The following is a 26083-nucleotide window of genomic DNA, read 5'->3' on the forward strand; positions in this document are numbered from 1 at the left end:
ATCATTATTAGCATTTTTTTTACAAAAATAATTTCATATTTAGACTCGAATCCAAGACTTCTTCTAAAAGATGAAAGTGCAAAATTAATGCATCAAGTTACAAAAGTTATTTGCTACTCTCTTCCATTCATTTTGTTTATTTCACGTTCATTAAAAATAATAAATATAAGATATTATTTATTAAGTTATTTGTATCGAATAAAAATAAATTAGTTTTTCCTTTTTACCGCACAAAAAAGTAGTAAGATATACATTCGTATGATTGTTTATATTTGAAACCATATCAATTTTTCATACATCAATATACTATGATTGAGAAAAATGTAGGTAGAAGCATATCTCATACATCATTTTACTATGATTAAGTGGGGGGAAATTGTAGGTACAAACATATGTCATACATCAATTGATATGAACTCCCTTACAACTATCATAACTTGCCAAATTGCAAGTGAGCATTTGTTTTTATGTATGTATCAAGCCTAATAGAACAAAGAGGCTTTGCTAATTGCATCATTTACTTTTTCCTACAATGAGTATTCAAAGTTCTCCCCTTGTAAGTACCAAGTAGTTAGAATCAGATTGAGCTACCAATGTCATACATCAAGGCAAGGGCTCCTCTTTATCTCCCAATCGCGATAAATGAAGGTAAGCATCTGTACCTATAAAGACGTCAAAAATTTCGTTAAGGTTATTCAAAGTTTAATAAAGATGTATAAAGAGTAACTTTTAACCTATATATACAGTATAGTTTCTTATATACAGTATTCCCTATTGATAATACTCTAATAGAGCGGTTACCATGCAAAACTAAATGACCATCATCCTTCACTATACGTGGCTACACCACTGTTTATGGAACCTGAAGCTTATACATCCTTTCACGGTTTCAACGAATGAAAATCTAGCAAGCTACAAATAAGTTTTTTATAACCATCAGAAGCTTATGAAGCATTTTTTTAAGTGCTCTTTCTTCAACAATTCAGGCTAAGTTACATATTTACAATACAATCATGCAGATGGTTATTACTGTTTATGGCCTGTCATAACAACTATGCTATAATATCGAATAATAACTATCATCTAGGCTTCAATCGCAAATAGTAGGGGTCGGCTATAAGATCAGAAAAGGTGTTAACTTTGTTTATCTACCAATCAAAATGGTACTGGTGAAAACAAGGTCGAGAGATTTAAATAACATACCATAGCCTTCCATCGAGATAATCTGCAAATCCCCTCCAAAGTAGCGAGCATACAAACGAGTTAATGGAATTCCATGTCCATAACCAGCCATCGTGCATGGAACAGTCACATCAGTTGTTGTAAAGTCCTCGTCCAGCGGATTCTTAGTTGTACTGTAGAGATAAGTAAAAAGTTTGGGAAGGCCACTTCTTGGTATTCCACCTCCTTCATCACAAATCTATATCAACACAGGCATGCTTACTAAGTAATGCCAAAGAAAGTAGCTAGACATTTCCAAATCCAATTAAATACACAATAAAGAAGAACAAGTCCCTAACTAGACAATGATTAGGAACTTTTTGCCGGAAAAAATAAGAATGAAAGAGGTCTTGCCTTAATGGTGACATCCTCTAAACCACCAGCAACTATTATACGAATAGGAGGGGCAACATTGTCGGAATCCATAAATCGCTCTTGTACAGCACGGACAGAGTTCTTTACCAACTCAAAGACCATCATATGTAGATGCGTTGGAACATAACTGCACGAAAGATAAAAACATAAAGCAAAGAAACAGGACCTAACAGAACATCTGCATTCTATATCATCTTCTAGCATGCGATGCGTTGGAACCTCAGCAGAATAAGAGAAATGTACAAAACAGTAAAGAAAGAGGTGGACAAGTAAACGAAAAGAGATTTTTTGTATAACGAGTGATGCCTGTGATTTAAGACAAAAACATACGGGAATGTAAAATCAGGATCTCCGTAAATTTTAACTTCAGGTGCGCTGCCATATTCACGTAAGCAAATTCCCCGGGCATCCTCACTGGCATCGCGTGCAACCTCCAGGGGAGACATTTTTGTATGTATATAGCCCACACGATTGGGGAGTGGATTAGGATCATGTAAGGCCACGTGTTGTCCTGCGTTAAACAAAAATTTAGCAGTGAAACCACATTTGTTAATTGAACAACGTATACAAGATAAAGATCGACGCTAGAAGAATTTAAGCCACGAAAAGTATGGAGCTAACCGATAAGCATGCGGATCCCAATCCTAGACATGTAAAATCGATCAAGAAATTGGTGTATTCCTCGCAAATCCTCATGATCGAATTGAGGCCGCTCTTTCTTGAGTTGTTTGACTCCCAAAGCCATCATAGGAACGACATTATTGTGTTTGACCTTAATCATCTTAACCATTTGTGTAAATTTCAACTCACCATTTTTATCCTTTATTTCTGGATAGGATCGAAGTTCATGAAAAGAATCTAAATACAACTCACGGACCTAAAAGAGAGAAAGCAGCACAACATTAAATACTTGTAATGTACAATATGAAGGGATATGGCCAATTTAGTCTAATTATCAAACACCAAGGTGACAGAATTGCATGGACATGTGTGGGAAAGCAAACTCGGTTGTAACCAGGATAAAGGGGTTGCAGTTGACAGACAACATAAGTATTTTTTTCCATTACACTAACTATGATAAATCCTTTAAATATCAAATTTGTTGGAAATGTGGAATGGTTACATACGATTCGTAGAGCTAACCCAACTTTGGGATGCATATCGATTGATCAAACACCAGGGGAGAGAAATAAGCTAGCAGACATTGTTTTATGCCAAAAGGATATATATATATAGAAAAAAACAGCAGAATCACACCATTAACAGAAGCAAGAATTAAAAAGTTCCTCTAATGGTCAAAACAACAAAAAAGTACTAAGAAAAAGAATAGTAAGCCCAATTTGATAAACAAATAAAATATTAAAGAATTATCCTTTAACCACATACTTTATGCTGCATCAAGATGATAAGAAACATAAAATAAACTCAAAACAATAAAACAAAATATACAACATACTTTGCATTAACTTAATTGAATCCATCATTTTCCAAGCTTTTTACTTCTACATGAGTTTCACAAAGCATAACTCAATCTAGCAACACTAAGTCATGGTGTAATCTAATGGTCAATAACGTGGGTGAAAACCATTGAAGATTAAGGTTCAAATCCCAACAACAGAGACTAAAAGGCGATTTGTCCAGTCATTTCATTTTCACCCGAAGGAATAATCAAGATGCCCACAAGCTGGCCTAAACAACACCCTTATTTCTACTTTCTATAAGCTACAATGAATCTTCTAAGAACATAGACGATCTATATAAACCACATAGCACTAATTTACAAGTGATTCTTCATTAATCAGTTCATTTTTCGCACTTTTCGAGCAAACCAACAAGAACAGCAACAAATGTAATTCCACAAATGGGGTCGGGGGGCTTTTTCGAGCAAACCAAGACAAGTAATGAAGAGAAAGAGTACAATGGGATACCTTTACAACACCAAGCTTTGAAGACAACCCATAAGGAAGATCTTCAAGCTCAAGAGCTCTACGAGCAATCCGAATAGGCAACTCCTTATGAAGAAATTGAGCAGAAATCAACAAATTTTTCGAAGAAAAGTGACTCCCAAAATTCATCATCTGCCTTAAACTAACACCAGTTTGCTTCATGTACCCCCATTTCTTCACCTCTTCCGTCAATTCCTTAACAAGGGTATCGCTCACCTTCTTCCCCGCCATTAAAGAACCTCAAAAAAAACGAGAAAGGGATTTACTCAATAACCTCGAATCTTTCACCCAATAACACAACACAGTTCAAAATCAAAGAATGGGGTTGATGATTTAACAGAGGTACTGTTCAAATCTACTTCAAGAATTCAAAAGGGTGTCTAGAAAAAAGTGTTTTTTGTAGTAATTTTTCACGAAATGGAGAATTTAATCGACCCATATGTGAAAAAGAAGTACTTATAGCATGTGAATAACAATGGAAGAAAACGGTTGCGATAGGTAGTAGCATTTTTGCTTCAATGGAAACTTCTTCTTGTTTATCTCTCTTGTGCAACTACTTAATGCAAAGCAATAGAATGGACAAGGTGAGATCTTGGTGGGGTTTCTTTTTTGTGTTTAAGTCAGCATCGGAATAACTCTCCGATCAAAGTTTAGATAGTCAAATAAATAATGAAAATTGTCATTTATGTAGCTATTTTGGTGGGACTTTAGAAATGGAACTCCTATAGAAGATCAAAGTTTAGATAATCAAACAATTAATTTGTATGAAAAACTCTTGATATTTTACATTTTATGTTTAAATTTTTTAATGATAAAATTGTAAATTTGTTTTTCAAATTATTGACACATTATATTAAAGAGAAGTATCAAAAACACTTCCGAACTTGGCATGGATTATTGATTTCGTCCTTAAACTATTAATAGGCTTAAAAACACCCTCAACTTAACGAACTAAGCTTAAATACATCCCTCTCATTTCATACACAAAAATGTGTCATTCACGCGCTATATGTGGATTTTTTTAACTGATGTGGCATATATATATATATATATATAATCAAAAAAAAAGACGTATTAAAACACCCTCAACTTGGCGTGGATTATTGGCTTCGTCCCTAAACTATTGATAAGCTTAAAAACACCCCTCGAGAATTAAACTTAAATACACCCCTCAACTTTTCAATGTACATATCATATACAAAAAACATTTTCTCATGAGTTAGGTAGGACTTATGATGAATTTCCAGTATAAACTGATTATATTGAAACAATATCAAATTTTCATGATTAAGTGATCCAATAAGATGAAAATATATGAACTATTATACTATGATTAAGTGGGGGGGGGGGGGGGAGGGGGGGAGGGGAATGTAGGAACAAACATATGTCTTACAACATCATTTACAATCATAACTTGCTAAATTGCAAGTGAGCCAAGTTTTAACTGGCATTTGTTTTTATGTATTAAGCCTAATCGAACAAAGAGGCTTTGCTAATTACATCATTTATGTTTTCCTAAAATGATTATTCAAAGTCCTCCCCTTGTAGTTAGAATCAAATTTTCTAAACAAGATTGAACTCCCCATGTCATACATCAAGGTAATGGCTCCTGAGAATCTCCCAACCGCGATATATGAAGGTAAGCATCTGTACCTGTAAAGAGGTTATAGATTGCGTTAAGGGTGTTCAAAGTTTAATAAATATGTATAGAACATACACAGTATAGTTTCTACTTTCTTGTAATACTCCAATAGAGCGGTTACCATGCAAAACTAAATGACCACCACCCTTCACTCTCCGTGGCTACGCCGTTGCTAAATTACCAGCAGAAGCTTATGAAGCATCTGTTTTAAGTGCTCTTCCCCTTCATTAAAATTCAGGCTAAGTTACATATTTACAATACAATCATGCAGATGTCTTAACTGTTATGGCCTGTTGTAACAACTATGCTATAATATCGAATAATAATTATCATCTAGGCTTCAATCCCAAATAGCACTGGTGGAAACAAGGTTAAGATATATAAATAACATACCATAGCCTTCCATCGAGATAATCTGCAAATCCCCTCCAAAGTAGCGAGCATATAAACGACTTATTGGAATTCCATATCCATAACCAGCCATGGTGCATGCAGTAGCTGCATCAGTTGTTGTAAAGTCCTCGTCCAGCGGATTCTCAGCTGTACTATAGAGATAAGTAAAAATTTTGGGAAGGCCACTTCTTGGTATTCCACCTCCTTCATCACTAATCTACATCAACACAGGCATGCTTACTAAGTAATGCCAAAGAAAATAGCTAGACATTAAAGAGGAACAAGTCTACAATGATAAGGAACTTTTTGTGGAAAAAAATAAGAATGAAAAGAGGTCATGCCTTAATGGTGACATCCTCTAAACCATCAGCAACTATTATACGAATAGGAGGGGCAACATTGTCGGAATCCATAAATCGCTCTTCTACAGCACGGACAGAGTTCTTCACCAACTCAAAGACCATCATATGCAGATGCGATGGAACATAACTGCACGAAAGATAAAAACATAAAACGGTATGTAGATATCAATAGCTTTCTTGGAATCTCAGCAGAATAAGAGAAATGTACAAGACAGTAAAGAAAGAGGTGGACAGTAAACAAAAAGAGATTTTTTGTATAACGAATGATGCCCATGATTTAAGACAAAAACATACGGGAACGTAAAATCAGGATCTCCGTAAATGTTAACTTCAGGTGCGCTGCCATATTGACGTAAGCAAATTGCCCGGGCATCCTCACTGGCAGCGCGTGCAACCTCCAAGGGAGACATTTTTGTATGTATATATCCCACACAATTGGGAAGTGGATTAGGATCATGTAAGGCCACGTGCTGCCCTGCATTTAACAAAACTTTAGCAGTGCAGCCACATTTGTTAAATGAAACAACTTATACAAGATAAAGATTGATGCTAGAAGAATAAAGCCAGGAAAAGTATGGAGCTAACCGATAAGCATGCGGATCCCAATTCTAGACAAGTAAAATCGATCAAGAAATCGGTGTATTGCTGTCCAATCCTCATAATCAAATTGAGGGCACTCTTTCTTGAGTTGTTGGATTCCCAAAGCCATCATAGGAACGACATTATTATGCCTGACCTTAATCATCTTAACTATTTGTGTAAATTCCAACTCATCATTTTTATCTTTTATTTCTGGATAGGATCGAAGGTCACGGAAAGAATCCAAATACCAATCTCGGACCTAAAAGAGAGAAAAGCAGCACAATATTAAATACTTGGAATGTACAATATGAATGCATATGACCAATTTAGTCTAATTATCGAACACAAAGGTGACAGAATTGCGTCGACATGTGTGGGAAAGCATACTCGATTGTAACCAGGATAAAGGGGTTACAGTGGGTTGATGGCCAACATAAGTATTTATTCCATTACACTAACTATGATAAATCCTTTAAACAGAAGCAAGAATAAAAAAGTTAAAAGTGTTAGTAGCAGGAAATGACTAGAATAACACAGTATGGTTCCTCTCATGGTCAAAACTACTAAAAAGTACTAAGAAAAAGAATAGTAAGCCCAATTTGATAATCAAATAAAATATTAAAGAACAGTCCTTTAACCACATACTTTATCCAGATCAAGTCGATCAGAAACATAAAATAAACTAAAAACAATAAAAAAATATAAATAGCTTCTGACCCTACATACTTTAATTAACTTAATTGAATCCACCATTTTCCTAGCTTTTCACCTCTACATGAGCTTCCCAAAGCATAACCAATTCCAATTCCAATTCCAAATCCAACCAAAAGAAAGGGCTGTAATAGGTTTATCAAAAAACTCAATCTAGCAACATTGACTCGAGGGTGTGACCTAACGGCCAATAAAGGGATCAAGGTTCAAATCCAAATAATAGAGACTAGAAGGCGATTTCTCCCGTCTAATCTATGCTTTGGTGGGCAGAGCTACCCGGTGCATTTGCAGGTAAGAGTTAGCATACACTCCGTCCATTTCAATTGGTTTGCTTTACTTTCCTTTTTTTGGCAAATCTTTAATGTCAACTTTCCATATGAAAAATTTAAGACCACAAGGTTAAAGAACATTTTGGTATATTCCACATATATTTAATTTAAGACCACAAGATTCAAAAATCTTTCTTTACTTTCTTTAACTCCGTACCAAGTCAAAACCAAACAAACAAATTAAAACAGAGGAAGTACATCTTATGAACCAAGAACGACAGACTTTCTATATCTCCTCCATCTACTAAAATAAACAACTTAGCTTAGAGCACAATGTGTTCGCCACCACATTGATTGGCTGGTGCATTGGCCTTACCCTAAGTAGTCCAAGAGTAATATATCTCGTGACACGCTCCACGTGTCACTTATTTTTCACCCGATTAATTAATCAAGTTGCGCACAAGTTGGCGTAAACAACACATTTATTTCTTTTTCTTAAACTACAATGAATCTTCCAAGGACATATAGATGATCTATATAAACCACATACAACTAATTTGAGACTGATTCTTCATTGATCAATTCATTTTTCGTACTTTTCGAGCAAAACAACAACATACACAATGTAATTTTAGAAGTGGAGTCTGGGGACCTTTTCGAGCAAACCAACAACATATGAGCGTAATTCCACTTGTCCCGGGATCTTTTCGAGCAAAACCAAGACAAGTAAGAGAGAGGGGGAAATGTTGTACCTTTAAAACACCAAGCTTTTTAGACAACCCATAAGGAAGATCTTCAAGCTCAATAACTCTACGAGCAATCCGAATAGGCAACTCCTTATGAAGAAATTGAGCAGAAATCAACAAATTTTTCGAAGAAAAGTGACCCCCAAAATTCATCATCTGCCTTAAACTAACACCAGTTTGCTTCATGTACCCCCATTTCTTCACCTCTTCCGTCAATTCCTTAACAAGGGTATCGCTCACCTTCTTCCCCGCCATTAAAGAACCTCAAGAAAAAGCCCAGAAAGGGATTTACTCAACAAACTCGAATCTTTCGCCCAATAACGCAACACAATTCAAAAATCCAATAATGGGGTTCAAATCTACTTCAAGAATTCAAAAGGGGGTTGTAATTTTTCAAGAAATGTTGATATTAATGGAGAATTTAATCGACCCATATGATAAAAAGAAGTTCTTATGGCATGTGAATATAGGAATAACAACGGAAGAAGACGGTTGCGATAGTTACAAAGCATAGGTAGTGGCATTTTTGCTTTAATGGGAACTTTGTTTCTCTCTTGTGCTATACTTAATGCAAAGCAATAGAATGAGAGAAAATGTCAAATAATTTAAATATACTTTTCTAGAGTTTCCATTTAAGTATACATTTTTCATTATATTTTTAGTACAGATATATCCGTTTTATTATATTTTTAGTATAAAATTATCATTAACATAAAAATATGTGTTAAGTTCAAAATTAAATACCTTATTTTTTATTCTAATTATTTGTGTCGTTTAAAAACTCGATTATAATTCATTTAGAGAATCATAAAAATTGATGGTCGTTTGATTGATGTTAAGAATTATATTGGTACTAGCAATGCAACACTTCGATCTAGTTATTGACATGAGTATTATATAATTGATGAATTGGTTCATAGTTTCATATTTTAATTATGTGTGTTTGTAAATTATTAATAATTAAACGTCATATTTGTGTTGAATTTATGCAAGACAACAAAAAAGTTATCAAACACATATGATATTAACTAATGTAGACTTTAATATATGAGTATTTCCCTTCCTAACTAGCATTCTACGTGGCATAATATACATAGGACATGAATTGACACGTAAAACGCAAGTGTTTACTTGTGCACATCTAAAGTTAAAGCATATAACTATAAGTTAAAGCCAAATTAAAGAATACATTTATTTGTTATGCTAAATTATTATTGTTAGTAAATTTTAATTTTCATCGTGCTTTTAACATAACTTATCGTAAACCTTCTAGATGCAGATCATCTTACCACCTTATGTGGAAATAGTTGATAATACGCAATATATAGCTAGTTTAACGGAAAGCAATAATCCTTTTTGTATAAGAGTTTAATTGTATGAACTATGAACTCATATTTAGCTTATATGTCATAAGTTTTTCTTTATTTCTTAAAACTTTTTGTCTACTTAAATTATATATGTCAAACAATTTGGCACATTAGTTATTTAACTAAGACTATCATTTGTGGAATTGAAAGTGAGATGTAAACATCATTATCAAGGGTGTGGTGGGATATGATTTTTTTGGATAAAAGGTGGAATATAAGTTTTTTTTGATCTTACCGTATTTTTTCAGTTTAAATTTTCAGAATGGAGAAATCTCTTGATGGTGGAAGGTCAGTGACAAATTTAGATTTTAAACCGCAAGTTAATATACATAATAACTTGATTATGTAAATATTCAATATTTATTTTTAATAAATTATGTAACCCCATATGTTACATGCTAGATTTATCTGTACTGATAGAGTGATTGGCCTTTAACGAATTTTATGTAGCATGAAGCTGATTGATAATTTCGAATATCAGATGATTATATTGACTTTTATTTCTCTTCATAACGTGGGATTTTGATGGTTTTAACTTTAACGAATTTTATGTAGTGTGAAGCTGATTGATAATTTCGAATATCAAATGATTATACTGACTTTTTTTTCTCTTCATAACGTGGGATTTTGATGGTTGTAACTGCAACAACGTGGTTGGAGAAATTGCATGTTTTTGTGGTTAAAGTTATAAAATATTCCTAGGAAAGGGAATACCACTCTTTCAATAAAAGGATGAACTTTTTATACCACCATTTGAATAAAAAAGCAATCACAGATTCAAATTGTGAAAATAATTTCTTAGAAAAATGCAGAATAAAGTTATATACAATAAATTGTTGTAGTCCGATCCTTATTCAAACTCCATGCATAGCAAAAGCTTCATGCACCCTTTACATTTTCTTCCAAATACCTCTGAATTAGGAAATATTGTATGGTGTCTATTACCAGCATCACAGAAGCACAAAAACAATTGCAAAAAAACAAAGGGGCAAAAATATTATAGCTGACAAAATCCTTGGCTTCTTATAAGCTGTAAAGATAATCCCATAATTCAAATTCATTACATCTTGTCACAAACAAGACAATAAAGGAGAGTATAGGGACACAAATGTGGGCAAAATCTAAAAGCAATAAGCAAATTAACACTCATCTAATCACCACCAGCCTTCTGGTAAACATAGGTAAGCCCACATTTACCACAATAGTGCCTATCAAAATGGTTAGCCATGAAAGTCCCGGCACCACATTCAGCGTTGGGGCACTCCTTACGGAGCCTCTGAACCTTGCCAGTATCATCAACCTTGTAAAACTGGAGGACAGCGAGCTTAACCTTCTTCTTCTTGTGCTTGATCTTCTTAGGCTTAGTGTAAGTCTTCTTCTTACGCTTCTTTGCACCACCACGGAGACGAAGGACAAGGTGGAGGGTGGACTCCTTCTGGATGTTGTAGTCAGCTAGTGTTCGTCCATCCTCGAGCTGCTTACCTGCGAAAATCAACCTCTGCTGGTCTGGTGGAATGCCTTCCTTGTCCTGAATCTTAGCCTTAACATTGTCAATGGTGTCCGACGACTCTACCTCTAAGGTAATAGTCTTGCCCGTCAGGGTCTTCACAAAGATCTGCATTTTTCACCACTTGGTGCACCAGCTGCAAAACTCAACCAAGACCATATATTCAATAAATTAATGACTACGCCACAATTACAAAGAAAGCACAAGTCAACTGTATAAATCCATTTGCACTCATTTCACTCTACTCCGGCCAAATCAAACAAGGACAGATGTCTCATCAATCAACAACACCTCTATTCTAACAAAAAAGGTTGGAGTTATGCTGTCACCATTGACTATTCAGGACCAGATTAAACGAAGAACATATATAACTTCTAAGAATCACAAGAAATCATAATATCATTTGTGAAATGGAGTCAGCTATGAATTCTATGTAACTATGCAGCTATATCCGAGCACAATCAATGACTACACCTCAATTACAAACAAAGCTGAACTCAATCATATAAACCTTATGGTACCATTTTGCTCTATTTGGGTTTTATCAAACAAACGAACATTCCATCAATCAATTAACTAGGCTTCTATTTCTGTAAGCATTTAGGCTTATTTGGGCCCAAATTAGACGAACATTTGTTTAACATTTAGAAATCACAAGAAACGATGATATGTAGAAATTGGGGTCAGCCATGTGAATAAGCCAAACAAATGACTACATAAACCTTCTGTACCCATTTAGCTCTATTCGAGTCAAATCAAAAAAGAACAAATCTTTCATCAATCAATCGACTAGGCAACGGTTTCAACGAAGAAAATTGCAGTTCCTCTATAACTACATCGGTTTATTATAGCCTACCCCAAATCAACCGAGAAACATATATTAACATGTAAAAATCACAAGAAAACAATATGTTGAAAATGGGGTCAGCCATATGAATACTCTATAACTACATCGGTTTATTATAGCCTACCCCAAATCAACCGAGAAACATATATTAACATGTAAAAATCACAAGAAAACAATATGTTGAAAATGGGGTCAGCCATATGAATACTCTATAACTACATCGGTTTATTATAGCCTACCCCAAATCAACCGAGAAACATATATTAACATGTAAAAATCACAAGAAAACAATATGTTGAAAATGGGGTCAGCCATATGAATACTCTGAAACTATTTGTTTCTATCTGATCCAAACCAATGACTACATAAACCTTCTGTACCCCATTCTATTTGGGTAAAATCAAACAAAGAACAAATTTTTCATCAATCCATCAACTAGGCATATGTTTCAATAAAGAAAATTCCACTTCTTCAATAACTATGTCAGAGAAACATATCTTAACATGTAAAAATCACAAGAAACAATGATATGTAGAGAATAAGGTCAGCCATATGAATACTCCACTATGTTGCTTGGACTCTTCAAAAATGGTAATGGGTGTGTCGTGTGTATCAGATTCTCCAAAAAAGTACTGTAATGTTCAAGAATCCAACAAGGGTGAAGCATCGAAAGTGAAAAATACACACAAGTTTGATACTATCTACCCATTTTGCTCAACTCGGATCAAATCAAACAAAGAACAAATCTTTAATCAATCAATCAACCAGGCATTTGTTTCAATGCTCCTCTATAAACATATAGAGTCTATTCTAGCCCAAATTAACATGTAAAAATCACTATAACTATTCCATTCTACTTGAACCCAAATCAAACAAACAACACATTAAATTACAAGAATCACAAAGAACAACATATAATCAAGAAAATATGAGCAAAAACATCACCAATAATCAAATTAAATTACTAGAATCACAAAGAACAACATATAATCAAGAAAGTATGAGCAAAAACATCATCAATAATCAAAAGTCACTAAATATATTTGTGTTTTACTATACAAAAAATCATTTCAAAAAAAGAAAGCAAATTAAGAGAAATAGGAACTTACAATTAGAAGAAGATAAGTGCCGCTACACAGAAAGTTTAAGGACGAAAAAATTGCGGTGAGGGTTTGTGAAGAATTTATAGTTCTAATTTGGGCCCTCATATGGGCCTGCAAATATTAATTTGGGTTTGGACCCAAGACCCATCCGTTTCAATGGGTTATCAAAATCTTTTTGGTAAATTGGATCGAACCGTAGGCGTTTGGACATGAAAATTAGGAAAAACTAGCTAAGTACATAAACATTTCTGCCATATTTATTAATTTTTTCTATAACTTAAAATAATTACATATTACCGCACTAATTAATAATTTTATGTCATATTTCAAGTTAAATACATGTATTTTTGTTATCAGATATACTGAAATTGGGAGAGAAGCGAGCGAGATAGTCTATTATCCCAAATATATGTAAATCACACTGGATTAATGTATCTGAAATACCATATACATTCCAAATATATTGTGAACAGATAAATAGAGAAAGAGACTAGCGAGAAAAAGGAGAATTGAGCATCTCAAATTATAGAAATATATATTATTACAATTTACTTCAACAGAATAGAGGCATCTCAAATTCAGTTTAACATCAAATTCATTCAACAAAAGAAAGTCACATGAGAATTTTTAAAGTGCAAGAAGAAGATTGGAAGATCAGAAATATTTTCGTAGTTGAAAAATGAGAAAACCCCCCTTTATTTATAGCCAACAAAGGGTACAGTATGAACATATACTTACTGTGCCAAATCAAAAAAATTACAACTCTTCGAAAAAGTCACAACATCGAAAAGTTGCAAACCTTTGAAAAAGTTATAACCCTTCAAGAGAAAATATGTTATTCAAGTAGATATAGATGAGCCTTTTTAGTTGGGATATTATAGTAATTTAACACTTAGGGGCCGTTTGGTTGGGAACAAGTTATCCCGGAATTAATTATCCTGAGATTAACTATCATGGAATAAGGTGGTATAACTTAACCATCATGTATATGTGATAACTTATCCCATCACTATGGTATAAAATGGTGAGATAAATTATCCCAAATTTGCCAACCGAACAAGACACCAATTTTTTTCCCAAAACTATTTATGTTTATCTCTTACACCAAACGATTCCTAAGTTATGAAATATATCTAGCTGGGGTTATTATTAGATTTTTGATATTTAAATTGGAAAGTTCATGATTTTAAACTAAAATAGATATAGATATACACATATTATACTTAGAGAGTGTGTTTGAAATGAAGCAAGATAATTTATATATAATCTAGTAAAATAATATAAATTTTCATAAATATAATATTGTATAATATTACATATTAAGATACGTAACGTAATATTTTATGTTGAACTATATATCTTTAAAAAATTAAAGTTTTGTTCATAAATCGCATTGATGAAATGCATTTTATTCCTTTCGTAGCATCTCTTCGTTTTCCTTTTCTTTTTTTCCCCTGAATTGTATTCATTTATAGATAATTATAATATAATAATACTTCTTTTCTTGTCATAATTGTTCACTAATTGCCATGAATATAAATGAAAGCAATAAGTTTTTGTTCTTGTTCTTTTGCAAAGAACCCTTCTTTATTCTTGAATACAAATATAAATATTACATAGTAATAGTGTTTGTTGAAGTGCAAAACTGCCAACTCAACGTTTGAGGGTAAATTTGTAATTCAAAGTTTGATTTATAATGTTTCATAATATATCGTGTTATATTGTATTTTACTGTATTGTTTCAACGAATACATCATTTGGATAAATTGTATCGTTCTCCATCGTATGTCACACATCATCAATTTAAATGATAAACGTATAAGAAAATTAGGTTACATATTAGAGCTACATCGATAATGTAGGGTAAAGTGTTGAATAAAATTATTAAATAATAAGTAAAAATAAAATTAAAAAAAAGATTAAGATAACGACGTGATCAAACCAAAACCATCATTGCACAAAATGAGTCTTTTCGTCGTTACCTAATAATGGATTTAAACGATACGATATAACAAAATTTAAGTAACAATCAAAACAAACATTATATCTAAACTAACAATACAATATAATACGATACGGTGGGTAAAAACCATCCAAACAAAATGTTCAAATGAGATTTTTCATCGTTAAATAATAAATTATTAAAATTTAAATAACAATCAAAACAAATATTATATTTAAATTAATAATACAAATAGATAACAACCATCCAAACAAGGTGTTAGGAGTAAGGCAACTTTATACCTAAATTTCAAATACTAAACTTAAAAACTAAGAAATACCTATCACTCCACTACAATTTTCATCGATAAAAATAAAATTAGGATAAAACTATAAAATTGGCTAACACACCACGATTATAAAACTAAAGATATGTTAGCAAAGTAATATGCAAGGGTGTCATGTGCACATTGTTGACAAGAAAGAGAAAAGAAAACAACAGAAAAAAGTGACCATTGGCAGCCTGTATTTCCATCATTATTTTCCTTAATACCAAACACACAAACAAATAATATAATTCTCTTTTTCCCCTTTTTTTTCCTTTTCAAGAACCCTAAAACCATTCCAAATTCAAATTTCCTCTAAATGGGTTTTCCATCCCTTTTTGTTCCTTGTTAGAAAAACCCATCAAATCTTAACCTTCCCATATTGAGAACTGTCAGTTTTCAGTTTCAATTTCAGTTTTTTTTGGTGTAAAATGGGGTGAATTCTGTGAAAAATTTGAGTTTTGGGGAGTTGGGTGTTTGTATAATTGATCTGCCGGTGAGGAATTTGTTTGGGTCCTAACCGGCGACTAGCCCTAGAAGAAGGAAGAAGAAGAAGAAGAAGAAGAAGAAGAAGAAGAGGAAAAAGGGGATAACGATTGCTCAAAGAAATGGCGAATTTGGACTTGCAAATGAACCCACAAATGGAACAGATCCATGGAGAGATTCGGGACAATTTCCGAGCTCTAGCGTAATTTTTCCGTCTTTCTTGTTCCAATATAATGAATAATTGCAGTTTTTTTGGGCTCTTGTTGACATGCATTGTTTATGTTTAGATGTATAAATTGGAATGATTGGGCCTTGAATGAATCGGAAAGGGTATAGCTCATTTGTATAGCCAATTTTCATAAGTTTGGGATTGAGTAATAGTTGTTATAGTTGTTGTTTGTTGTAATAGAGATAAAAATGAAATCTTTGAGGCTTGTAGTGTAGTATAGAGCAGTTATATCAGGTATTATTGTCTATAATGATATATGGCTGTCTTTCCTCTGTGAAATAAGCTCTGAGTATAAATTGCTTTATATTCTTATGCTTCAACAATGAAATGAAAGCAGTCTTAACTCTTGTATGTGGAATAGCTACTCCGAAAAAACATGGATGGCATTTTTTTCCTCCTATTTTGGTCTCCACCAACATGGATGTTCAAAATCATAGAACTTGGCTAAAGGAAGATGGTTGTGGACTTGTGGTATGTTAACGGTTAGACCAGAATAATATTTTAATTATGGCAGAATTCTTATTGCCGGCCCATTTAATTTGGGGTTGAGGTTTAGTGCATGAATTGATTTGAAGTTGCAGGTGGAACTCTGCTTACGTGCATGTGCGAAAGCGGAGAGCTTGGATAAAGTAAGAGTGTTGCATAAATTGATAACAAGACTAAATTAATAGTCTAATCACGGTATAGCGGATTTTTTGTAGCTTATTCCGACTAGTTTGGGCTGTTTGGCTGTGAGAGTTAGTTAATTGATTGATTTGAAGTTGGGATGAGGTGAGAGGTTCAGTTAGAGATTTAAGTTAGTTCGTGGTGGAGCTTTGGGTAGATGTCTTGTAACATGTCATGAATTTCGATCATGGATTCAGTATCTGCTGTGTCATTATTTTTGTTGGTCCGCAAATCTGCTAAGTTTTTTTATAGTAATTAGTAGCTTAAAACGCTTTTTGTGACCAATGACTATCAAGTTATTGCTCTTTCTAACAATGCCCCTTTTTACTATTTTAGCTAGTCAAATAAGCTTATGCATTCAAAATATAAGGACTTAAGCTAATTGACTGATATTCTTTGATGGCTATTGCTAAATGAACCATCTTAATGGATAAACTAGGCCGTTTACCAAGTGTTGTACTTTGGAACAATAACACATTATAGGATATTGTGATATCACAATTGGGCGCTTTCATATGTCATCCGTGTTGTCCATTAGTATTATTTTCTTCTCTGACCATTATAGTGCTTGTCGTAGCTATGGTTATAGTAAATTATTGAAGGATGATATGATATTATGGTTAAAATGGTAAAATATTGAAAGATTTATATGACTATGAATACATGCCTAATTGAAACTTTCTAGATCATTATATAATGCACTAATGGATGTTCCCCAATACGTGCTCAAGTATGTGCTGGGTAATCAACCCCAGAGCGGAAAACACCTTCATCTTTACAAAAAAAAGGATGTACTTTTTTAATGATGGTGGTGTTTGGTCAACTTACGCTCACCTCATCTATTCGACCGAATACCTGCTAATTCCCACCATCATAGGTACCGGGTAACTTTGCCCACCAAGGCTTTGGCAAGTGCCATCACCTAGTGTTTTTTTGCCTCCACTGAGATTTGAAATTTAGATCTCATGGTTCTCCTCCCACCTTATTGACCACTAAGTCACACTTTTTGGCTGTGGATGTACTTGGAAATAATACATTTATGGTAACTAATTTTATAACCTTAAATGCACATAATGCTGTGTGAGCCATATTCACAGAGATATAAAATTACCAAAAGTATTTGTCCTTACAGACACTCTAGTACTTGTACTAGAGACTCAGTGCCATCTATATGCTCTTGTTTACACCAAAATGAAACACGATGATACAATTAAATTTTATATTTTGGATTGAGTTTTTCTTATCTTTAAAACATCTTGAGTTCCTCTCTGGCCATATAGTCCACCATATACAGGTCGGTATTATGTCCCATCTTCTTTTCTACTGTTAATCTTCTGCTTTTGTGCCAGCTTTGCAACAAATCCAGAGTTCTTCTTGGCATTGTCCAACTCAAACCTATCATAACTGGAAAGATGTCTTGTAGTTGTGCAGTCATTTTGCAATGTAAAAAACAAATGGCTATTTGTTTCTGCATCTTTACTTGAAACAAATACATTAGTTAATGGATTGAGAAAGATTGGAATAAGATCTGTTAATTACTTTCATTCCATACTTGCTGTAGTCTCTCACTCTCTCCATCTGTCTTTCTGTCTACACACACCCAGAGTGTTGCAGAGTTCGCCAGGTCTTCTCAAGAATGTGCCTTTTGCCTGTCAGCAAAGATACTAGTTAACTCGTTTGCTTTAGTCATGATGCCGACCCGTACTAGCTTGACATTAAGGCATAGTGGTAGTTGTTGTTACTTTTGCAGCATGTCGTTCAGTATCTATATCAAAACTTCTTTTCTGTGATTCTTTCTATATTTGGAAGTGCTTTGTGGTGCTCTCCTCTTCCCTTGAACATTTCTGTTCCTTCACAGGCAATGCATGTGCATGTACTTAATCATTTCTTTTCATGAAATGTACACTAATTTGCACTTCTTTTTTTCTGTTTTCTCAGAAATGGATTTCAAAAGCTGGATAAGATCAAAGATTCCAACAGACAGAGTAAACAGTTGGAAGAACTTACTGGGAAGATGAGAGAGTGTAAAAGGTAGCACTTTTTATCGTTTACCTAATTTCATACTTGTATAGTTGGAATTACCCAGCTTTAATGATGAAGTGTTTGGTCCTTCCCAATTTTTATTTTATTTTTTGAAAATTTGCATTTGATCCTTCAAAATGTATATAAGGATTCCAGCAATTAGAATACTGGATTTATGTCTAAGCCGAATAAAAGACCTAAATACCTACCAAAAGAAATTATAGTAGTATATATCTTAATCAAGAGGAATTAATAGTATTAATTTGGTCTTGACTTTAAACTGCTGTTTACTACTTCTTGTGTCTATTTTACTATTTTTATTAGACTTAGAATGCTTACTTTCATCAGAAATGACGGTGATTCATGATTTATCTTTTGGACAGCAAATAATGAGTTTCCCTGTTAGGGTGATTGTTTATACTTTTACTTTCCCATTCTTCTTTTAGGTTAATTAAAGAGTTTGATCGTGAAATTAAAGATGAGGAGAGTAAAAGTCCTCCCGAGGTCAACAAACAACTCAATGATGAGAAGCAATCAATGGTAAGTTGGAATCACTTATTAAGAAAAGGGGTTTATTGGTGATCTCATTTGAGCTTGAAGTGGTAAGCAGCACATGTATTCCAATGATGATTATCTTAGTTTATTCTGTGAACCTATACTAACTTTTTTTCATCCATTTCCCTTCCCGTGTACTGCACTATGACACTGTTGTTGTAAAATAAGCGTGCATTACCCTGAAAAGAGAAACAGTTTTCCGTTTTGATTTAATTAACATTGTTTACTTTTGGTAGTGATGTTTTGTGTAACTTAACTATTCAATAATAGGGTAACTGGATGAGAAATGAGTTTCTAATTGGCATTGCAGTTTCGGTGTTACTTTCATTTCCTTTTTGTTTTCCATGTTTTGCTTTACCACCAAGCTGTCTGTGATCCATATAAAACAAAGACAACGGATCCTATACACATCCTTCAAAACTACCATGTCATTGTCTTTTGGTGTGTGCCTTTTTATCAATCGCAAACTTCAGTATTTCACTTTGTATATCCATAAAGAGGTTGCTGCAAAGCGATCAAGATATATGGGTGGCTAATATGAATTTTGGGCACTGTCTTTGCGAGACTACACCTTTGTTTGGTCCATTCACTATACTAATATTACACATACCAGTTCTGTAGAATACTGCTCTAACTTTTCTTAATTTTGCAGATCAAAGAGCTAAACTCATATGTGGCCTTGAGAAAAACGTGAGTTGTCCTCAAATTTATTCTTTTTTCCACTCTGGTTTCTGCTTCCAGAAAATTTTCTTCTCTTTTGTCTCAACTTGCATGCTGTTTCACATATTTCGTAGAATGTTTGGAAGTTGGATATGTCCACATCTGATAGTTATTTTTTGCATTTGCATGGCTTTATTTGTGAATTATATAATGTGTATACACAAGCGCCGGCTCAAGGCTGCAATCCCAGTATACATCAATAGGCCTTTACTAGTCAATAGAGTCACTCCTTCCACAAAAATTGAATGACATGGCTTGTCTACGAAGATAAAACCATCAAATTTTGGGATTTGTTTCTGACATCAATTGGATTGACTTCTTTTGAAGAAATTTATTCCATTGATAAACTATACAAAAGTACTATAAATCCACGCATTTTAAGAAGTATTTAAAAAGTTAAAAAAATTGTGGCCAATGAAAATTTAAATAAGTCTCAAGAAAAGAGTTCCTAAAACCTGATGCTGCTCCTTCATTAATTAATTTGTTCAGGTTCTTTGATAAAATAAATGGTCGGTTTTTGTTAGCTTATTCTTTCAATTGGCTGGGATGCAGGTATATGAGCAGTCTTGGCAATAAGAGGGTTGACCTATTTGATATGGGAGCAGGTGGAAGCGAACCAATAGCAGAGGAAAACGTTCAGATGGCATCAGGTTGGAACAATCACCTATTATTCTTAGACTTTCAGATGGAAACATTTAGTTTCCAATTATTCTAGGGAGCATATTTGTAAAGTTCTGACTTTGTTTTTCCAGCTTCTCTTTTCCAATTATTCTTAGACTTTCAGATGGAAACATTTCTTTAAAGTTATTTTTGTTAGATTTCCATTGTAGATCTTAATATGCATGGCTTTATGCTATATTAGTCACCCTAAAAAACACATATACGGGCACTCTTGAATGTGGAATCCACCTGCTGTTCATTCAACTACATTTGTTTATTTATTTCATAGCTTAAAAGAACGGAGGGCCCGGGGTATAAACTCACTGCACATGTTGATTCATTACGACTTGGGATTCCAATTTCATGTTCCTTAGTTGTAGAGAGGAATCTGAACTGAGACATTCTCTATGGATTTCCTCACCTTACAACTTTTCTTCCCATTGTAGCATGTATATAACCCAGTTCATAAGGGCCATTCAGACTCAATATCATCACCACCTTCCTCCCGTATATCATTGATAGTCATTCGTGAATGCGTGAATCACCTTTTAAACAACCTGAAGGAGCTATCAAGAATGAAAATAATACCTTTTTTCCTTGTCACTGCAAAAGTACCTGCCACACTCTTGCCTTCATCTTCTTCTTTTTTCCCAGCGCGATGGTAATGTAGTGTGACTAATTCTCTTCTACCACAGGAGTCACTATCTCAATTATCTCACAGCCTGTTGGCATGGCACTGATAAAGGTTTCCATGTTATATCTTGTCTGCTTGGCATCTGTGTGAAGATGAACAGAAAATCGTCGGCTTTCATGTGTTAATTTTGTGTTTATGCTAGCTGCATAATATGACCTAGCGATATCTAAATGTGTCAGTAGACTATTTTTAAGGTGTTGTAATGAGAATGGCATCCATTACAACTTGTGGGCTCGTTGTACTGGTCTTCTCATTCATTTTAATTTTCTTGCAGAAATGTCAAATCAGGAGCTCATCAGTGCTGGAAACAAGACAATGGATGAAACTGATCAAGCCATTGAACGCTCCAAACAGGTTCACAGTTCATTTTGATGCTGTTTCCGCATATCTACCATCCGTATTTTAAGCTTATTTCTAATCTGTAGGTTGTCCATCAAACAATTGAAGTGGGAACACAAACTGCTACTACCTTGAAAGGCCAAGTGAGTATCATTGCAATTATTCATCTCTTTTGATTTGTTTGTCTTAGAACATCCATCTAACTTTTTGTAGTCTCTTTGTTATGTAGACTGATCAAATGGGTCGTGTTGTCAATGAGCTTGACACAATTCACTTCTCCATTAAAAAAGCATCCCAGCTTGTCAAGGAAATTGGACGGCAGGTATGTTGTAAAATCCCCATATTTATGAAGTGCTTGTGTTTGTTCATCTTTTTTGATTAATTAATCTAGCTCCCAACTTTTTCAGGTTGCCACGGATAAATGCATCATGCTTTTCCTCTTTCTCATTGTCTGTGGTGTAGTTGCCATAATTGTTGTCAAGGTAGTTTCTCATACCATGGATTAGTTTAAGTAAATAATCATATCATATAATTATGGGGGCCTTTCCAGTTTTGAAGTGAGAGGTCCAATTTTATATTTATATACAAATATGTTACCTTCTCAAAAAGTAATAAACATATCTTAGATACCCTTGCTGCGTCTTTCAATTCAAGAGCATATGTTGATGCATAAAAGAGCTCGTATTTACTATGCAAGTGTTGCTTGTAGGTGGTGATATCTTCAGGCTCTTAGTACTCTTAGCCACTTTCTGCCTAGAATTCTGCAATCTTAATAGTGTTCGCTTGACTACACGTAGATATTGTTTTTTGCAGCTGAATTTCTCTGTTCTTGTGTGTTTCAGATTGTGAATCCTCACAACAAGGATATAAGGGATATCCCTGGACTGGCACCTCCAGCGCCTTCAAGGAGATTGCTATATCTAAAGCCGGGACAAGATTTCATGTAAATCTGTAAGGACGGATCCATCCAATTTTCTATATGGTGATTGTAAAGAAGTATCAGAGGAAATGCTATTCGTGGAAAGCTGTTCGTTAATTGTGATCTCCTTGCCTGAATTGTGCATACCGTATTTGCTCTGTTGTGCATTTCTTTTTTCCTTTCCTTTCCATTCCATTTCATTTTCTATTATGTAAATCTTACACAATATTTGTCTTGTTTTCGCCTTCTTTTTTTTTGCATTTTATGGTGCATTGGATTCATTTTGTTAACTCTTGGGAGTGTTAGAAGAGTTGCAAGTAGACAAAGAAAACACCAATATACTACTCATGCTATTTCTTTTCTTCATGTATGTATGTCCAACAATGGTGTTTTGATGTTGAATCAGACAACTGTGTGAACGAGTTTCACTTATTTCTTTATCTTTAATCCCCCCTCCCTGGTGAATTGAAACTGCATTAACACAAGAACTTGGAGAAATATCCAAAGTTTAGAACTCGTTCATTCTGTCTACTCGTCTGTCTGGGGATAGTTCTGAAGAATGATCATAGTTTAAATTTGCAGTGATAACTAAAATGTGAAGATAATGCAGGGATTGTGATGCAAAAATTTGGTTTGCACTTTTACCCTTTGGTTACTTGAAACTATATATACGACCCTCCGAGCAAGATGCTCGGGGTACATATGGATTCAAAATTTGAAGTCTGTGGATTTATAGTATCGTTACACTCATTATTCTTTTATGACAATAACAAATTTAATGAATGTGTGTGTGTTTTCTTTTTATGACGGTGACAAACTTAATGAGTGAGTGAGTGTTTTATTTTTCATAATGACGATGTTTGAATGAACTTACGTGCATCTTGATTATTTTATCAGGTACTTTGTTATTCTTCACTTGCACAAACATTATTGGTTAACTTCTAAGACTTATGTCTATCTAAGTTCGGATGATGGAATATAACAGTTAAAATATATTGATTGAAATACGTTTGTTCGAATACCGACATAATTTATTTATTTTTAAAAACCTATCAAAAGGGACATTACATACTAGTTCTATAACTATTGTCCCAAACAAGAAAGATTAATTCTTAATCAATCTTGATTTGGTCGAAGTAGGAAGATATTCTTTTAATCATTTCATTTTGTTTTCTTTATATTATATGGTTTTGACTTTTCCTTATCATATAATCATATGATTATGTTACTTTTATTACACTCCTATGCTTGCTTTTGCTTTCGAAATTCAAAACATTTGGAGGGATTACTCTATAAATTGCTGCTAAAAATATTCAAATTCAATTGTCAGTCTATAAAAGATCGCATATAAAGGATGGATAAGATTCCTTTCCTCCCAATCACATATTTCGAATTCGAATTTAAAATACGAATAGCATCTTGTTAAAGGGTTTATGCAGTATGAATCCAAATTAGTCAGGCTTAATAATTCTAGCTTGAAAGTAGCAAGAGCACATGATTGGTTGTTTAATTATGTTTATGTGGTTGAATTTGGTCTAATCCTAATGAAACAGGACAAAATAAAATTAATAATGCTAATACTATAAAATTAATAATGCTAATGGTATGTTATCAAATATGGTTAATTGATAGCTCAGTTATTGGGTCCCTTGTCTTTTCATTATTCAACAAAATCCACCTCATAGTGAAGAATATTACATAATATATAGAAGATGAATATACAACATATTAGCAGTAGGTGTATGTAGAAAATTCTAATATTAAAAAATTTATAAATATATTAAGAAGTATATCCATGGTGGTTATATAAGATTAAACAAGATTTAAAAAAAAATTATCGTGTTCGATAAAAGGTGCAAATAACATACATAGATAACAAAATTGAAGAAAAATCGCTTATGATGATTTGGTCATGTCTGAAATCGATCTACTCTAAATACATCGGTCAATAAGGGTAAAATTGTGATGATTGAAAGTGTTAAAAGTGATAAGACGAACTTAAAATTATATTTACCTTAAGTTCAATATTTTAAAGATTTTTTAAAATGAAATATATGATTAAATGAAGTGATACGAATTATAAATAAGTATTTCGTGTTCGTATAATTGATTTTAATTTGTTTGAAATTGAAATATAATTATTATTGATATATAATATAAGACTATTAAAAGTTCAAATTTTGCGGCTACTTTTTCCTGCCCGGTTGATAATGAAACAGACACAAAATAACACATAAAAGACTATTAGTCTTATAAACAAGAAAATTATTAATTCTATATACTGTTGAAATAGTACATCTTTGAAAAACAGAATGTAGTACATCATCTGTTTTTCTTTTTCAAATTTTTTAACTTTAGCGCAAATAATTCTGTGTTGAAAAATTTACTTAATGTTACATATAATAAATAGTTCGAGCATGCGTATAGGAGATGTGTGAATGAGTTGATAAGAAAGTGTGAGAAGGTTGACAATTAGCGGAGTTAGGGGAGGTATAGATAGATCAGAAAAAAAAAATAGGGGTTGGGCTGGTGGGAGTAATTAGACGAGACATTATACAATTTCAATTTATTGTAGACATGTCTCTATATAGGAAGGTTTGAAGGTCGAGAATAAAAGTAGAAGGTTAGTAAGTAGCTGAGAGTACTGTCTCATTCTGTTTGGAAGAGGTCGAAGGTTATTTAGTGGTTATGTAATCTCTTATTCTTTGTTGCAAATACTTGCATGTTGTTTTTGCTATTTTATTATCATATTTTTCTTGCAATTATGTTTTTAAAAACTTCTTTTTTGAGTCAAAAGTCTATTATACACAATTTTTCTGTCCCATAAAGATATAAATAAGATATACATATATTCTATCCTCTCCAGATTTCACTCGCGAGATTATACTAAATATGTTATTATTTGTTATTGTATTCTCATACTGATATCATGAATAAGTCATAAATTTGATGACAAATAAAGAATTATCAAAACTACTCATAAAATTTAAATTCTGACTACGTCTCTCAAATAATAATAATAATTGCAACCTTCATAAGAATGTACATTAGTGACCCATAACACGAATGGTACATTATTTATTGCTAGACTCCCACCTACCAAATCAATACCTAAAAGCTTATCTTCACAACATACCATTAATATATATATGGCATTGACATCTTTCATTATATATTTCTGAGTGAATAGTGACGAAATCAAAAATTTTATTAAATGGTTTAAATTATAAAAAAATAAATATATGAACAAGTTAAAGAAATCAAATTTCCATATCTATTATATATATATATATATATCAAAAGAAATAATTAATTATATATAAACATTATAATAAATCATTTTAATTCTATCTGACTCCGCCCCTAAGAATGTTGTGTTGTGGGCACAAGCATCACCTGCTATAGGACATAATCAGATTTTATATGTTAGTATGGTGCAATATATTAGTAACAAC

The 26083-nt window shown here is 33.2% G+C and overlaps 4 protein-coding genes across 4 annotated transcripts; 1 reads left to right on the top strand and 3 right to left on the bottom strand.

Moving 5' to 3' along the window:
• Positions 1-324: 324 nt before the first annotated feature.
• LOC129890748 (pyruvate dehydrogenase (acetyl-transferring) kinase, mitochondrial-like) lies at positions 325-4266 on the bottom strand. Its single transcript, XM_055966239.1, has 6 exons — positions 3525-4266; positions 2218-2473; positions 1927-2107; positions 1576-1723; positions 1204-1420; positions 325-662 (listed from the first exon to the last, which is right to left on the bottom strand). Exons 1-6 carry the CDS (start codon positions 3771-3773, stop codon positions 604-606), a joined length of 1110 nt encoding a protein of 369 aa, XP_055822214.1. The 5' UTR covers positions 3774-4266; the 3' UTR covers positions 325-603.
• Positions 4267-4929: 663 nt separating this feature from the next.
• On the bottom strand, positions 4930-8855 carry LOC129890756 (pyruvate dehydrogenase (acetyl-transferring) kinase, mitochondrial-like). Its single transcript, XM_055966244.1, has 6 exons — positions 8254-8855; positions 6525-6780; positions 6234-6414; positions 5919-6066; positions 5578-5794; positions 4930-5195 (listed from the first exon to the last, which is right to left on the bottom strand). The coding sequence occupies exons 1-6, from the start codon at positions 8500-8502 to the stop codon at positions 5137-5139; spliced, it is 1110 nt and encodes a 369-aa protein (XP_055822219.1). The 5' UTR covers positions 8503-8855; the 3' UTR covers positions 4930-5136.
• Positions 8856-10611: 1756 nt separating this feature from the next.
• LOC129883417 (ubiquitin-40S ribosomal protein S27a-like) lies at positions 10612-13174 on the bottom strand. The gene is made up of 2 exons (XM_055958100.1): positions 13078-13174; positions 10612-11257 (listed from the first exon to the last, which is right to left on the bottom strand). The coding sequence occupies exon 2, from the start codon at positions 11233-11235 to the stop codon at positions 10765-10767; it is 471 nt and encodes a 156-aa protein (XP_055814075.1). The 5' UTR covers positions 11236-11257; positions 13078-13174; the 3' UTR covers positions 10612-10764.
• A 2263-nt stretch (positions 13175-15437) lies between these two features.
• LOC129883426 (novel plant SNARE 13-like) lies at positions 15438-23060 on the top strand. Its single transcript, XM_055958103.1, has 10 exons — positions 15438-16026; positions 18658-18750; positions 19188-19281; positions 19949-19986; positions 20569-20666; positions 21645-21724; positions 21796-21852; positions 21939-22031; positions 22117-22191; positions 22552-23060. Exons 1-10 carry the CDS (start codon positions 15947-15949, stop codon positions 22654-22656), a joined length of 813 nt encoding a protein of 270 aa, XP_055814078.1. The 5' UTR covers positions 15438-15946; the 3' UTR covers positions 22657-23060.
• The last annotated feature ends 3023 nt before the right edge of the window (positions 23061-26083 follow it).

Source organism: Solanum dulcamara, chromosome 1, assembly GCF_947179165.1.
Source record: "Solanum dulcamara chromosome 1, daSolDulc1.2, whole genome shotgun sequence".
Taxonomy (NCBI): domain Eukaryota; kingdom Viridiplantae; phylum Streptophyta; class Magnoliopsida; order Solanales; family Solanaceae; genus Solanum; species Solanum dulcamara.